This window comes from Capronia coronata, assembly GCF_000585585.1.
Source record: "Capronia coronata CBS 617.96 chromosome Unknown acBCG-supercont1.5, whole genome shotgun sequence".
In the NCBI taxonomy this organism is placed as follows: domain Eukaryota; kingdom Fungi; phylum Ascomycota; class Eurotiomycetes; order Chaetothyriales; family Herpotrichiellaceae; genus Capronia; species Capronia coronata.
In genome coordinates this window covers 891,737-906,152 of record NW_006912897.1, presented here as the reverse complement: position 1 = coordinate 906,152, position 14,416 = coordinate 891,737, and the positions used below count along the sequence as shown (strand labels likewise).

General features: G+C 52.2%; 4 protein-coding genes across 4 annotated transcripts; 3 read left to right on the top strand and 1 right to left on the bottom strand.

Moving 5' to 3' along the window:
• Positions 1-379: 379 nt before the first annotated feature.
• Positions 380-1,546, top strand: A1O1_05992 (uncharacterized protein; the record flags this gene model as incomplete). Its single annotated transcript, XM_007726874.1, has 2 exons — positions 380-436; positions 515-1,546. The coding sequence occupies 2 exons, from the start codon at positions 380-382 to the stop codon at positions 1,544-1,546; spliced, it is 1,089 nt and encodes a 362-aa protein (XP_007725064.1).
• Positions 1,547-2,043: 497 nt separating this feature from the next.
• On the top strand, positions 2,044-4,611 carry A1O1_05991 (uncharacterized protein; the record flags this gene model as incomplete). Its single annotated transcript, XM_007726873.1, has 1 exon — positions 2,044-4,611. One exon carries the CDS (start codon positions 2,044-2,046, stop codon positions 4,609-4,611), a length of 2,568 nt encoding a protein of 855 aa, XP_007725063.1.
• A 4,391-nt stretch (positions 4,612-9,002) lies between these two features.
• Positions 9,003-9,949, top strand: A1O1_05990 (uncharacterized protein; the record flags this gene model as incomplete). Its single annotated transcript, XM_007726872.1, has 2 exons — positions 9,003-9,407; positions 9,647-9,949. 2 exons carry the CDS (start codon positions 9,003-9,005, stop codon positions 9,947-9,949), a joined length of 708 nt encoding a protein of 235 aa, XP_007725062.1.
• Positions 9,950-11,679: 1,730 nt separating this feature from the next.
• Positions 11,680-13,969, bottom strand: A1O1_05989 (uncharacterized protein; the record flags this gene model as incomplete). The annotated part of the gene is made up of 3 exons (XM_007726871.1): positions 11,680-13,240; positions 13,287-13,462; positions 13,511-13,969. The coding sequence occupies 3 exons, from the start codon at positions 13,967-13,969 to the stop codon at positions 11,680-11,682; spliced, it is 2,196 nt and encodes a 731-aa protein (XP_007725061.1).
• Between the last annotated feature and the right edge of the window lie 447 nt (positions 13,970-14,416).

The window sequence follows — 14,416 nt, the reverse complement described above, 5'->3', positions numbered from 1 at the left end:
TCAGCTGTCAGTATCAACGTCCAACCAACCGATGCGTGCAGCCGAACCATCCGCGGACGATCCCAAAGGCACTCGGAGTGCGCGCGTCCCTCTTCTATCACTATCATAAACCCTTTCTAGGCCTAAGCGCGCAACTATCTCTGCGTCCCACTTCCTTTTGGCACTATCTTTCAATCTATCCGTTTAATCCCTCCCCTCCCTCACGTATCTGGTATCTACGCAATGCTGCGTCAATTACCACGTCGGAACTGGATGGAATCCACAGAGAGTCTGAGCGTGTCTGCCCCAATTCACTGAAAAGTGACGTCGCAGCCATGCAGGCCTTTGGTGAGTTCCTCCTTTCTTCCATCATGGGCCCTGCGCACTCCCTGCGAGGATCATGCTGCGAAAGCAAGCGCTGAACAACCTCGCCTTCACAGTGCCCAAGAACCGAAAGGTACGGTACACACGGTCGCAACCTCTTCGCGATTACAGAGTACAGAGCATGTGCGCTGACTGAAGTTTGTGAATGCAGCCCAAGTTCGATCTCACCCTTCGTATCATCGACCTGACCAATATCCCCCTCATCTATGGCACCGTCTGCGTCAGATGGCACGTCGCCTCTTCTAGTGCCGCCGAACACCGTGGCCGCACGGATAAAGCCTACATCGTCGAGCACAAGGCGACGTGGGATTACACGAAAGACTTTCCCGTACGCCTCACAATCGACAAGAATGGCATGCTGCAAGAGCGCGCCTTACATTTTGAGGTTTTGCAAGAATTCAGCGAAGGTGGTCGAGGCGGCCGAGTGCACCTGGGAAGTGTGAAACTCAATCTGGCCGAGTATGCCCGCCCGCCGGAAGGAACTAACAATCGTGCCCCGCACGATGACGGCGACGATGGCGCGATCACGAGGAGATATCTGCTACAGGATAGCAAGGTGAACAGCACGTTGAAGGTTGGAATCAAAATGATACAGACCGAGGGCGACACAAATTTCACTGCGCCTCCACTGAGGTCCGCTATGGTGATCGGGGGGATTGCCGAAGTTCTGTCCGCAGAGGTCGGAGAAGGAGACGACATCCCCAGCATTACTAGTAAAACTCGAGAGCTGTCCGAGGCCCAGGATATCTACCGACGGACGTTGGCCGCTACATGGGCTTGCCAGGCAGGAGAGCTCCCACCGGATAAGCTGGTCGAGGATATCTTCTCAGGAGGTGATGGAGGCCAAATCGCTGCACCGCCGAAATCAACCAAGCAATCCAGAAGCAGCCCCCGAGAAGAGGGCCTGCATAGCAGCTCAGGCGACGAGGTCACCAGGCCAATCACTCCTCGGCAACACCTGACTCCTCAGAGCGCCAGCAATGGCCATAGGAGGGGGAAGAGCATGGAGTCGCCGAAGGTACCACCCTTACAGGTGAGCGCCGTCAGTGGACGATCGAGCATTGATCAACAGGTGCATGCAAGCCAGCAGGAACAGCGGCGGAAAAGTCGACCGCCGTTCCATGAACATACCGAATTTGAGCTGAGGGATGATTTACGCAGTTGGCAGGTTCGGGTGAATTAAATTAAACGCTTTTTTGGTCTACACTACCGCTGTCCTGTCTGATCGTCGGCGTGACTATTAACGGGGTATCATGACATGCGTAGAGCATTGGACTGTTTTGCGACGTGAGGCTGCCTAGGTATTGATGGATGAGGTATGTCGACGAGGCTGAGGCTCATCAGGCTGGCGGCATACTAGTAGTAGTAGTAGTAGTAGTAGTAGTAGTAGTAGTAGTAGTAGTAGGAGTGGACTTCCAAGTGCAGCGTCGCGCATCGCCAAGCCTCCAGGGTCCCCGGCCTGCCAGTGGAACTTTTGTTCTTCGACTTCAGGTTCAGCATCAATTTGAAGTTGCAGCGACGCCTATTTACCAGGCACTATTCTTAATCACTCTTGACTACCTAGGTAAGAAGCCTGCCACCTATTACAATAGCAGCGATACATGCTCGCCGCCGGCTTGGACTCTTGTATCTAGACTCCTGCCATACTCATACCTTCATGGCCCTCGCTCCGACGTCTATATGTTAGCACGTACCACCAGGTTGTCCTACATCTGCCTCCGATGCCAGCGAAGACTCTCAAAGGCCAAAGGTCCGCTGGAGGCACCCTTGCATCCTGCCGCCGCGCAGGCAGGCCGGCGATGGGCCCATGCTGCCGTTCAAGTCCGACAGGACGAGGACGATGACCACCATGATGAAGGTCAAACCCAAAACATTGACTCTCCAGCAAACCCACACGACTCAGAGACAGTCGCAGCCAGATCCTACCGATATCGACGATGGCGACCCAGCAAGACGGCAAAACTTGGGGTCAACTCCCTGGGCAAGCCGGCGGAAGTACTGATTCTCCCATCGCGAGACCGCCGGATACCTAAAGTGCCAAAAGAGGAGGAAAACAAAGCAAGGATGAGTGTACAAGAATCGCTGGCATCAGAGCAGGCCCCGCTGAGCATCCAAGAGCTGATGGCAAACATTGAGCAAGTGGTCGGGTCTTCGGGAATTGAAAAGAAGCGAGGGCAATTGGAGGTCAAAGAGTGGGAGATACTCCGATCCAGTCTGGCTAAAGGTTTCAGGCTCGACCAGTTGAGACGTTACATCGCGTACAAACACAAGAAGTCACTGTCAACGGACGTGTTCTACCGGGTCAACAGACAGAATAAACCGGACACGATCAAGTATCTGGTTGAGGAGGTATGGGGTTTCACAGTGCCTGTAACGGAAAAACGTTCAGAGAAGAAAGCCCGGACGTTGAGTCTTTATATCCCAGATGAAGCCAAACTGGACCATCTGCTGAAGGACCGAGGCCAGCCATTGAAGCGAATCGCGGAGGAATTGGATATTCAAATCGACCTCTTTCGACGGGACTCCAGGATCAGGGTTTCCGGAGTGGCCGCAAACGCCGCGGCCGCGCTGGCACGGATTTCACGGTTGGCGAAAGACCTTCAACCCATCACAATACCGCTTCAGGGTATTATGGGAGACTCCTATCGGGATCCTGCTGTCAAAGATGCAATCAAACGGTTTCTGGACTCCGTTCAGCAAAAGTTTGACGTGCAGATCGCTTTGACACCGGATCATATTAAGATTGTCCATCATGAACAACATCTTTTGGCCCAGCAAGCGCACCGAGAAATCCGACTCGCAGTCGAACCGGATGACCAGCCACAGAAAGTCGATGTATGGCCACCGGAGTCCAGAGAGATAAGCTCTCTTCAACCGTTCCCTACACCGTCTGAGTTCTCCAAGAGTATCCTGCAGTTGCCAGAGGCTAGATTGACCAATCCTGCCAATGATCCTCCAGGCTTGAATGTTGCGGATCCTGATACGGAGCGTATAAGACCACTGAATTCAATGATAAGCAAGATCTGCGAATGGTTCGAGTTCACCAGCTTGCACAAAAGTCCGAAGTCGCGGAATGACTTGTACCATCACGTCACGGCGAGATTTGGACAGGCTTTATTCGGAGAACTACCCAGAGCCAAGGCGGCAGAGACCGAGGAAGGCGGCAAGATCCAAGCTTCAAGTCCACGGGGCTTGAACGCATCTACACCTTCGGGAAAACCGGCGTTTACGAATCAGATACCATATTTGGTTCAGCAACTTGCCCTCATGAAGCCGTGGAGTCCGGCTTCTTCCAAACCAGCAAAAGATATCGGAGCAGATGCTCGTACCACGCTCAGGCTTGAGTTCTCACCAACTTACAATGAAACACAATCTCAGCTCTGGCCGTCATTGGAAGTCCTGGTCACCTCGGGAGAATCAGTAAAGGGTAGAAGGCCACCTCTCAGCATCGCCAGGGTTTCTGCTGTACACCAACAGAAGTCCTTTACAATCCTTTGCCCGAGCCGTCAGGTCGACATCAAAATAATGCAGCAGCTCAAGCAAGACCTTCTATATCGAGGAGCTGAGAAAGATCAACAACATACTCCCCTCCTGCGTGCGATCAAAGCATATTTCTCCCGGACTGAAGCTGACGAGCCGACCGAGTGGCTCTTCCAGCCTTTCGTCAATTTGCCTGTAGATGATAGCATGAAGGGCGTTGCAGAGCAGGGTGGCAATGCTACTAGCAAGTCAAGGGAAGGCCATGAGCGGGCGTCTCGTACCGATTCGACGACGACTCCCAAGAAAGAGGCCATCTCGTATATCCTTCGCACTGTCGACGTCATGGATGTTGACTCGCGCGAGGTGGCAGTCTCCGTGAGTGCAGGCTCTGCTACCAGTGCCGATGCTGGGAAGGGAAGGCAACCAAATCAGCACGTCAAGTTCTGCTTGGATCATGTCACATTGACCGGCACGGAAGCGACACGACAAGAGCTGCTACTTGCGGAGCGATCAGTGCTGCATCCTCCTACACTGACACAACCGGACATGGCTATCCTCGTAAAAACGGCCTTGGCTTTGGCTGACCGTCTGGGCGAGGATCCAACCACTTCCACGCGGGGAGAGCTTGGATCAGTGCTGGAGGTCACAGCTGAGAAGGCCGAACACCCAGTTAAGGACAGCGCTGGGGATGAGAAGAAGAGGCCATCGAAGGTCTCGAAGGTTGTCAAGAAGGCCGGGAAACGGGCGAAGAAACCATCGTCGTCATGAAAACGCGTGAACCAAAAGCGTCTTGATGCCTGGATCCAACTATCGGCCGCCTATGTTGCCGTCTTGTTGTTTGGTCCTGCTCAACCCACTATGGTCGAATGACCCATATCTGTAACACCATCTCGCATTGGGCCCTCAAAGCAGTAAAGAACGGTACAACTTGCTCCTCTCTATTCATACTCGCCCACCGATCTCTTTGGGAACGTGTCTGGTTGCATTATGTTCAGCCCACGGGCTGAACACTTCCTGTTGATTGCATAAGACAATACTATACCCGCAAAGGCAATTTTCAATCCTGTTAGCGAAGGCCTAAATGCAATTTCCACCACATCCTACCTGTTCTTACTTTGTACGACATGCCATGGAGAGTCGGAGCACATTATTTCAGCTCAAAGGTCGATAATGATCAGTGGACCACTGTCTAGACTTTAAAGAAATAGAAATTCGGAAACATGTCCGTCATGCTACTCTTGGAAAGCAGCTTGACTTGCCTCGAAAGAGTCGATCCTACTGCGTACGTTCCAAGTGCCCTACAGAGTATATCTTATGAAAACATCGTATGTATAGAGGATTCTCGGCCAGCTGACTCGGCAAGACAACCTCCTTTTTCTCTTTTACAAAAGGGATCAAATCAGGCATTCGTCCAACTAACGCTTGTTGCGACCCTTCCACTACCACGGAGTTACGGCATATTTCTTGTGATTTGAACGAGTTGGCGCTTTCACAGTGCATCAACGAACCCTTTGGTTTGCACCCGGCAATGCCAAACTTTGCCAGTGCTTCCGGAGGTGTGAGCGTTTCCAGACGTTTGCCAGGCGCAGGACTGTTGGATGCTATGTGCAGAAGGGTGTCACCATGGCGCAAACCAGATTCGACTGCCACCAGAGCCGAGTATCATTGGTGGAAACCGGGGAAGACGAAGCATGCCTTCTGAACCGATATAAACCATCCTGGGCACATTCCATTTCGACAACACACTCACCCCAAAGGTAGAAGAAAGTCCCAAGTCAAGAAGTCAAAGTCTCGAATTCTCCCAAGAGAACGACACCCCTGATTGTAAAGCCTGTTTTCATTCTCGGACATACTTGTGAGCTACAAGCGAGGCTTGCTTGGACCGTGTGGTGACTGACTGTCCTCCTCCTGTCCGATCCTAGCAATCACAAATCCAGCCACTCCTACTTTGCCCACACGATGTGCAACATAGGGCCGACGCGCAGATGGTGCACCACATGCGGCAGCAATTTCGCCAACGACCACAGCTTCAAGACCTTATGCCCGGAAGCCGAACGCAATCATCGACTTCAAATTCGTGCAAAAGCGGGTACCACCATGGAGACAGCCATGGCTTCGTTTGGGAGGTGTAAGTCCGGGATCGCTGGACGGTGGACTTGGATGGATTACTACAAGGACGACTGTGGAGATTGTGCGCAAAATCGCAAGCAGGACAGCGCTCAGGTATAAATAAGTTGCACCTAGACACCGAAATCGGCCTTTGCGGCAGACAACGTCAGGCAGGCGCTGTTTGAGCATCCACTTCAGGCAAAGCAGAGCAAACTCGAAAATGATACAATCAAGTTGGGCCGAAACCGTTGCAAACAAAAGCAGGAGCAAATGCCATCTTAGCACTATAAAACCTAGGAGTGTCCACATGAGAATCTGGGTAAGGGGACCTTGCAAGTCACTGTCAGGCTCAGCCTTGTCACCCAGAAGCGTGACTGGGAGCGATATACTATCATTCAGCTTTCCGCCGACAACTCACAGACAACACGGGTGTCACTGGTGACGAACAATGTGAGGTCTCGCCAGAGACATCCTGCGTGATGAATGAGGCCGGCCACAGAGATGTGTCAAGAGGCTTTACATGATGGTTGTCACCTTCTTCGACAAACCGTCGATATACTCATATATGACATGGCGTGCCGCTCGGGCAGCCCTGCAAGAACGCAGTTACAGCAAAAGCATGATGTTCAGACATGCCAGTGGCTGTGCCACCATCCAGTGTGGTGGATACCAGCAATGAGTCCTCCAGAAACAAAGCGATGACTTGCTCATGGAGCACAGCAGTGCAGAGCAGTGAATGAAGGACGACATGAACAGGTATATATATTCGATTAAATCTCCCATTCCTACCACTGTCTTGAAGCATCCAGAGCAAGCAACACCATCCGATCAGTCCAACAAGACAGAACTTCATACATCGGACCAGCTGCAAATTTTCAACTTCGAGATTCCTGCCTCGACCGAAGTGCCCTGCAATCGAGCCGCATACAGTCTCCTGTTGACCAGAACCCAAAAGAATTAAAAACAAGCACAGAACGGGGATAACCAGAAAAGATGTGTGTCCGATACCCGATTCGCCGATTCTGCCAGATTTGTTACTTCGCAATCATGGATAACCCACGACAGACACGCGAACAACGGTGCCTGGATGCCAACCCGCCAAACCCATGCGCGTTGGTGGAGGAAATCACACAAATCAGAGACATGCCAGCATTTGTCCCGTGTCATCACTGCACGTTGGCCGCTGCTCGACAGCAGAGAAACGGAGAGGTTCCACAGTTCAATGTAGAACTGCCCCCATTGACTGATGAAGTGTTCGCGGAGCTGGAGAACCACGCAGAGCAGGAGGAAACCTGGAGATTTGTCGATACTTTTGCGCAAGAGGGGAGGTCGCTTGAAGAACTTGATGAAATTTTGGGGGACCTAGAAGAAGAAGAGAGCAGTGATAGCGATGGAGAGAATGACGACCACCACGGGCCTACTAATGACAACCCCTATGGATTGTTAAGGTGGCCACCTTCTGCCATTGGTATCCAAGATGCCAACGCCGGCCTTGGCTTTATTAGCTTTCACCTCAACAGCGCCATTCACGGCAACGGCAATGGAATGGCAAACCATCAGGGTGATGCCAATGGAATTCACAACCATGTCAACGACTATGGAGTGGCAGTTGATGCCCCTGATCCTCTTCGCGATATCAACCCCCTCCTCGCCGAGCTCATCCCCGAAATGCAAATGAATGCGGGACACCACGTCAACGGAGTCAACGGCGTAAATGGCTTTGCGCATTATAACCCGGGGGCAGCCGGCCAGGCAGAAGAGTCAGAATCTTCTGAGGAAAGCGAATCCGACCAAGATACCAGCCATGTTCTGCTCCTCCGCCGTTCCCCTCCAACTCCTGAAACGGTTCAGAAAACGGCAATGGGGTTGACCAACGGGTTGAACGGACATCATTGACAATGGACAATTGATGGCCGTATCATGGTTTTTGGGATCAGGTATGCTGGACACCGTCCGCAACATACAAAATTGATCCCCTGACTCACGGTACCTCCGGGTTTTCCATCCGATTCTTTATCCAGCCAGCATGGTGACAAGTTTGTGTTGTCCATGTTCGGACGAGAACCAGGCCCCTGGACTGGAACATGGAAGGACAGGACAGTGGAAAGGTATTGGATTTGCACACAAAGCCTGCTGTGCTTTGTCTGTGGCATTAATCGGCGTCACGGGCGAATGGCCCAGGGCAGATGTGGTTGAGTGATAAATTCATTGGTTCTGTGATATCAGATAGGGGCTGCCCCTGAATTCTCGCAGCCTCGTCTCTGCGCTGAGGACATGATGCGCCGGGACAACTTGCTCGGCGGCCATGACATGTTGTGTGGAGTACTACAAAGGAATCATGGGGCTAGTCTCTTTCTTCAGTTTCACATAGCACGTACCTAGTCATTATTTTATTAACTTCTCTGCCTCCTGGTCTTGAGAAGCCTGATGTCTGCGTCTCTGATATTTTGGAAACTTGCTCATGCCAAGACTCTCCCTCGACTGCCAAGCCAGCCTTGTCTTGGCATCAATGCCCGACTTGAACGTGAGCATGTTTCCATTCCCGACGCCCCTCCTTGCTTCTCGTCTCCCTCTGAAGAAATATCGTGTTTCTGTAGAGCGAATGGCTTCAGCTGACAGACTTGAGGTCTGATACGATGCCGTGTTCGATACCATACCTGACGATTGTCGCGCATATTTTAAGAAAGAAATAAAGAAAAAGAAAAGGGAAATCTTCCCGTATTCCTCCTTCATAATGATGGTGAGCACTTTAACGCGAACATGCAGCGTGCATAGCAGCTCCGCTCCGAGCCCCTGCGCCCGCCCGAGGGAAGCTTGGCATGCCTCTCCCTTCCTCAAATGAGGGTTCGACGGTCGGGTCTGGAATCATATCATGCCTGGTAGGGATCTAAGACTGCCACTGCCACTGACAGTGGTATAAGACTTCTTGATGCTCCTCTTCTACAGCTTCCCTTTCATCTATTCCAAACCATACAGCAATACTCCCAATACATATTCTTCCTTCTCCACCAAGATTTGACATCCAGGTCAACTCAATCAAACCAGTCAAAATGATCTCACAGGCTCTTCTCTCTCTCCTCGCTCTCCCTCTCCTGACCTCGGCACATTTCGAGCTCAACTTCCCTCCCTCGCGGGGCACCGACGACGAAGACCAAGCGACCTTCCCCTGCGGCGGGTACGGACAATCGCAGAACCGCACGCTGGTTTCGCCGACGTCGATCCCCGTGGCAATGGCATTCGGCCACACCGAGAACCTGGTGCAGATCCTGCTGGCCATTGGCAACGACGTCGGGTCTTCCTTCAACTACGAGATTCTGCCGACCATCAGTGAAATGGGACCTGGAGACTTCTGCCTCCCTGCTGTCTCCGTCCCTGCGGATCTGAACATCACCGACGGCACGAACGCGACTATTCAGGTCATCACGAACGCTCACACGGGCGGTGGGCTTTACAATGTACGTTTATCAACCTGTAGTTTTCTCGTCGTTGGAATTCCTAGCCTCGACCAATGTTGCCCGTAATCACACACCGCTCTCTTTCATCTTCCCTTCTTGCGTTGTTCTCCTCTCCTCACCATTATGTTGCCTTTGCTTGCTTCTCCTATTTCCTCTCCGAATACCCACATCGGTGGCTCGAGAGTAAAAAGTAGTCGGGAAAAACAGAATCTAACCAGCCTTGCTTTTCCATATTATAGTGTGCGGACATCCAATTCTCCTCGACGGCTCCTGAATCTCCCTCCTCCTGCACCAATGGCACAGGTGTCAGCGCCATTCCACTCTCCGCCAGTGAATATACCTTCGCCAACGAGACCTCTGGACACAGCGATGCCGAATCCAGTTCCGCCTCGGGAACTACCAGCGCCACCGCATCCGAGACTGCAAGCTCAGCTAGCGGCAGTGCTGCGGCGTCGGCGACTGGCGACAGCGGAGCAGCGATTGTCAGCCTCGGATGGGGTGTGTTGGGCGCAATGGCTTTGGGCGCTGTTGCTGTCTTGTAGGATGAGGGTTTCTTCGACTTGTCTATGCCTGTCATGCTGGATGGGATCGGATACAGTTCATCTTGCCAGCGGGGTTGCAGCAACACACTGCGATGCGATGCGACATGACACTCTAAAACAGGTTAGAACTTGCTTGATAGGAGACACATCAGATGTTGATCTGCTTGCAAAACATGAGTCTTATTCATCAATTTTCATGCATGAGCACACTCATTTTCTATGACTTGCTTGCACTCAAGTGTTGCTGGAGTGGAGTGCGCAGACTCAGTCACAGACAGTCCATTCTTCATCCCTTCACCATGGTCCATCGCATATGAATCATGACGCCTCCGTTGAGGATATATCTCAGATGTATTTGCGCTGGCCCAAACGACGACACGACATGACACGACACTGCTGATTCTGCTTGATGAGTTTACTGTTTGTTTGAGCGTCACTTCCCACGTCTGCGTCTGCTTCCTGGTCTGGACTGCGTTTGTCATGGACAAGCTATATAAATACAACCAGAAAGGTTCTTTTCTTTTGGGTTATCACAACCCTCATTTCTCCTGTCGACTTGCTTCCCTATCCCCATATAAATCATATCATCTCCTCGGCTTATCTCGACAAAGGCACAAAAGAACGAACGAACAACCAACCAACTGGTACCGATCCCAACAAACCACAGGAATGACCAGACCAACCGGCTACAGCAAAACGTCCCTCAACTTTCCGATAAATACCAAGAACCCAAGGTACAAAAACCCCGAAACAATGCCTTACAGCACGCGCCGACACGGTCGCGACCAAGGGACATGGTATCTCAACAGCTAGATAGCACATCACGAGACATGCCTGGTGGACATCTTCGAAAACGCCCTGGAAGGCGACTCCAGTCGGTCAGTGATCCTGTGTCTGAACAACAGCCACCACAGCGGCGGAAAGATCATGGGGGAGATCGAGCTGTCCGGTGTCAGGTTCAACGCATACCGGGACCACTCGAACGTCGCATGGAGACGCCTGAAAGAACTCGGATACCTGAAAACCCTTCCCTACCCTAGTCAGCACGGGCAGACCATCGATGTCATGACCGCGTCTGGAGAACTGGCATTTCATTGTGATGCGCCGCCGTATGCGATGCCGTATGCGACGCCGCAGAAGTGGAAGATTAGACTGTGACATGATCCGATCTGGCCTTGATCGTGGGCTTGGAATCCCCGTTGCGGTCTCCACTATTCTTTCTGTGTATATAGATAGCCTTTCCTCGGGCACTTCGGGGGGTTGATCACTCTGGAGTCTTTCTGGAGCAAAGTGCACGCGGCGTATGCTTGGAACGCTGTTGTGTATCCAGATCATCTGTCAGTTGGTGGTCCGTCGAGACAGGGCTGGGTAGGGAGGTATCGGCGATGACTAGAATCACTGAATAGCTGCGTTTGTCAACGGCAGCTCAGGGGATATTAGTCCAATGGCGTATCCACTGATCACGAACCTACCTCAATAACAGAGCACTTCTGGCCAAGTATCAATAAGATCGATCTAAACATCCATCTTCATGGGAAGGATGCTCTCATGGTTATGGCCACCACAAGTGCATGAAAGGTGTGAAAGTTTTCATTGGTGGTATGAAGAGGCCCTGGCTGGCTCGAATTCCCTTGGCCGACTGGAAAGCCGATGCCGAGATGCTGGCGGATAACCATTCCCTCCTCTCCTGTGTTCAACCGGCAACTCGTGTTGGGCATTGTGCCTCAGGGTCAGACCTTGAGATTGCTGACTGACTTTGATACAATCTCTTCGTACTGTTGCATGCCCCTCTCAAGCCTGCGAAGACCAGCCTTGCGCACATGATAGACAGTGCCAGGTCGACCATGATCCGACTCTTCACTACTGCTGTCATCCTCTGTCTCCTCGTCCTTGTCAGTCTTTTCTCGGTCCACCACAAATCGCATGAAATGCCGGTCATGTGTGATGATAAGCAGCGCTCCCTCCCATGACTTGAGGGCTTCAATCAATGCGTCAATCGTGTCCGCATCCAGATGGATAGTCACTTCATCCAATACCAGAAGATGAGGGGAAGTGAAAACCACCTCAGCCAATGCGAGTCGAACCCGTTGGCCACCAGACAGTGCTGCAAGTGGGACGTCGGTTACAGTGTTTCCGCGGAGGCCGACTTTTGCTAGTAAGCCTCGAGCTGTTTGCTCATCTGCAGTCCACTCGTCGAGCTGCATCAGATAAGACAGGGCGGTCTTCTCTGGGGCATGTCGGCCAACCTCTTCCAGGGTCTCGACAGCATGTTGAGAATAACACGCAAACCGTGCTTTGGAGTGCACAGCAATAGATCCTCTGGTTGGTCTTGGATCACCGCTAGATTTGGCCGCCATCAAAAGCTTGACCAAGGTCGACTTCCCGCTCCCGTTCAGGCCGGCCAAGCCAACGCGTTCACTGGGATGCATGACCAGATCAACATCTTTCAATGCCCACGCGCTAGACTTGGGGTACGTGTAGGAAACCTTCTCAAAGGTGAAAAGAGGCCCGGCATGTTGTAGCAGCGAGGGTTGCTCCGGTAGCGTGATCGTCACGGGAGGGTCGAATTCGGGTATGTCAATGTCAGCCCGGTTCGACAGATGATAGCCTACCAGATCACGGTTCAGCTTAAATCTGCCTCCATGCTGACCTACCTCCAGGCCAGATCTCTCCTGTAGTTTCTTCCGGCGAGAGGCAGCTTGCTTCAACTTCTTGTCGTCACCTGTTCTCTTAGCAGCATTGACGTTCTTGTTGATCGTGTCTTCCATGTGTTTGGTCTTTCTCTCCTGGGCTTCGGACATCTTGGACATTCTTCGGATTTGTCGTCTCTTCTCACGTTCGTATTCGGTCAAGTTGCCCTTGAAGACTTCCAGAGTCTTTGCAGGTGCAAGGCGGACCAGAATTAGCTCCTGAGCAACAGCATCGGCAAAATCCCGGTCGTGAGTGACGAGAACAACGGTAGTTTTCGCCAGAGACGTTGTAATGTATCGTTCAAGCCAAATTATGGCTGGCAGGTCGAGGAAATTTGTAGGCTCATCGAGCAACAAAACATCGGTATGCTGAATTAGAGAGCAGGCGAGGTCGCAACGGGTCCGCCACCCGCCAGATAAGGATTCGACGGGGTTATTGATCTGCTCCTCTGAGAACCCTAATCCTGAAAGCACAATGTGAGCGCGAGCTTCAGTGCTGACGGCATCCATGGCTTCAAGGGCCAAGAGTGTAGTCTCAAGCATATCAAGGCCTGTCTTCACAGCTTCTTGCTCATCCTCGGCGGTCTGGGGGCTCTGCTGGCTGGAAGGAGTCAGTAGTCTGGATCTCATCCGAGCCATAGCTTTACCGTCTTTGAGCTTCATCCAAAGCCTTCTCCTTTTCGATAAGAAACTGGCGTGCTTTGAGGCCCCTGGCGCCACTTCTCCTCGCTGTAACCAGTTGTGCTTCCGCTAGCTCTTGCTGGGCTTGTTGGACCTGAAGTGAGCGGATTGTTTGGACGAGTTTCTTCGAATCTGTTTTCTCCTCCAACGCGGCAGAAAGACCTTGGGATCAATCATTAGCTTACAACACGGGAAACGGAAGCTGCAACATGCTGTTCGAGGCTTTCAGAGCTTGCTCCTGGCTGTGGTCGCTCTTAATAACATGCTCAAGCACTGTCTGAGCCATGCTCTCCGCCTCAACTGGATCTGACAGTGCATGTGCGCTGAGGCGCGTCTGTCCAAGTAGAAGAAGCCGGATATTGCTTGGGACTCCGGGGACTCGTTTCTCTGCCAATGCCCTCAGCAGAGAACTCTTCCCGGTACCGTTGCGCCCAGCGAGCACGTAGTGGACCCCTTCAAGAATCCTGAGATGGGCATGATCTAGCAGCTCCCGGCCGCCAACAGAAAGTGACAAGTCCTTGACATCGATATCTTTCGAGGTAGGGGCATCCACAGCATCGAGGTGGAAGCGGCTCTGCTGGCTAGTGACGACAATGCCACCATATCTCTGGATTGCAGCTGCTTTGGATAGCTTGGAAGGTTTCGGCATGCTGTCAGGGAAAATCAAGAAACGAGTTACGTGGAGGGTTTCACAGAGGGTGGAGATGTCTTCAACGGTGCCGCTGGTACTCAACTGGTCCGACTTTGTCAGTGTAGTGTGGCCTTGGGGAGGATATCTTCATCATATTTGTATGCGCTATGGGAAGGGCACCGGTTCTTTCCTTCAGCTGCGATGTCACATCTGGATGCCAGCAAAGCTTCAGCGACGGAAGACGGCGTCAGCGAATCCGAGCGAGGATGGTCCACTGGCGTGAGTCATGCAATGCGCCTCGTACTAGTATGGCAGTCGGCAAAAGCATTGATTGTGAGAAGGGCGACATTCGGTGGTGCCATACACATGGCAAGCTCCTTGGCTAGTGACTCAGAGTCCTCGCGAATACGATCCTGCAATCATGAGCGTCGAAGGTTCATCCTTGTGTCAGATCAGGTACCGCAA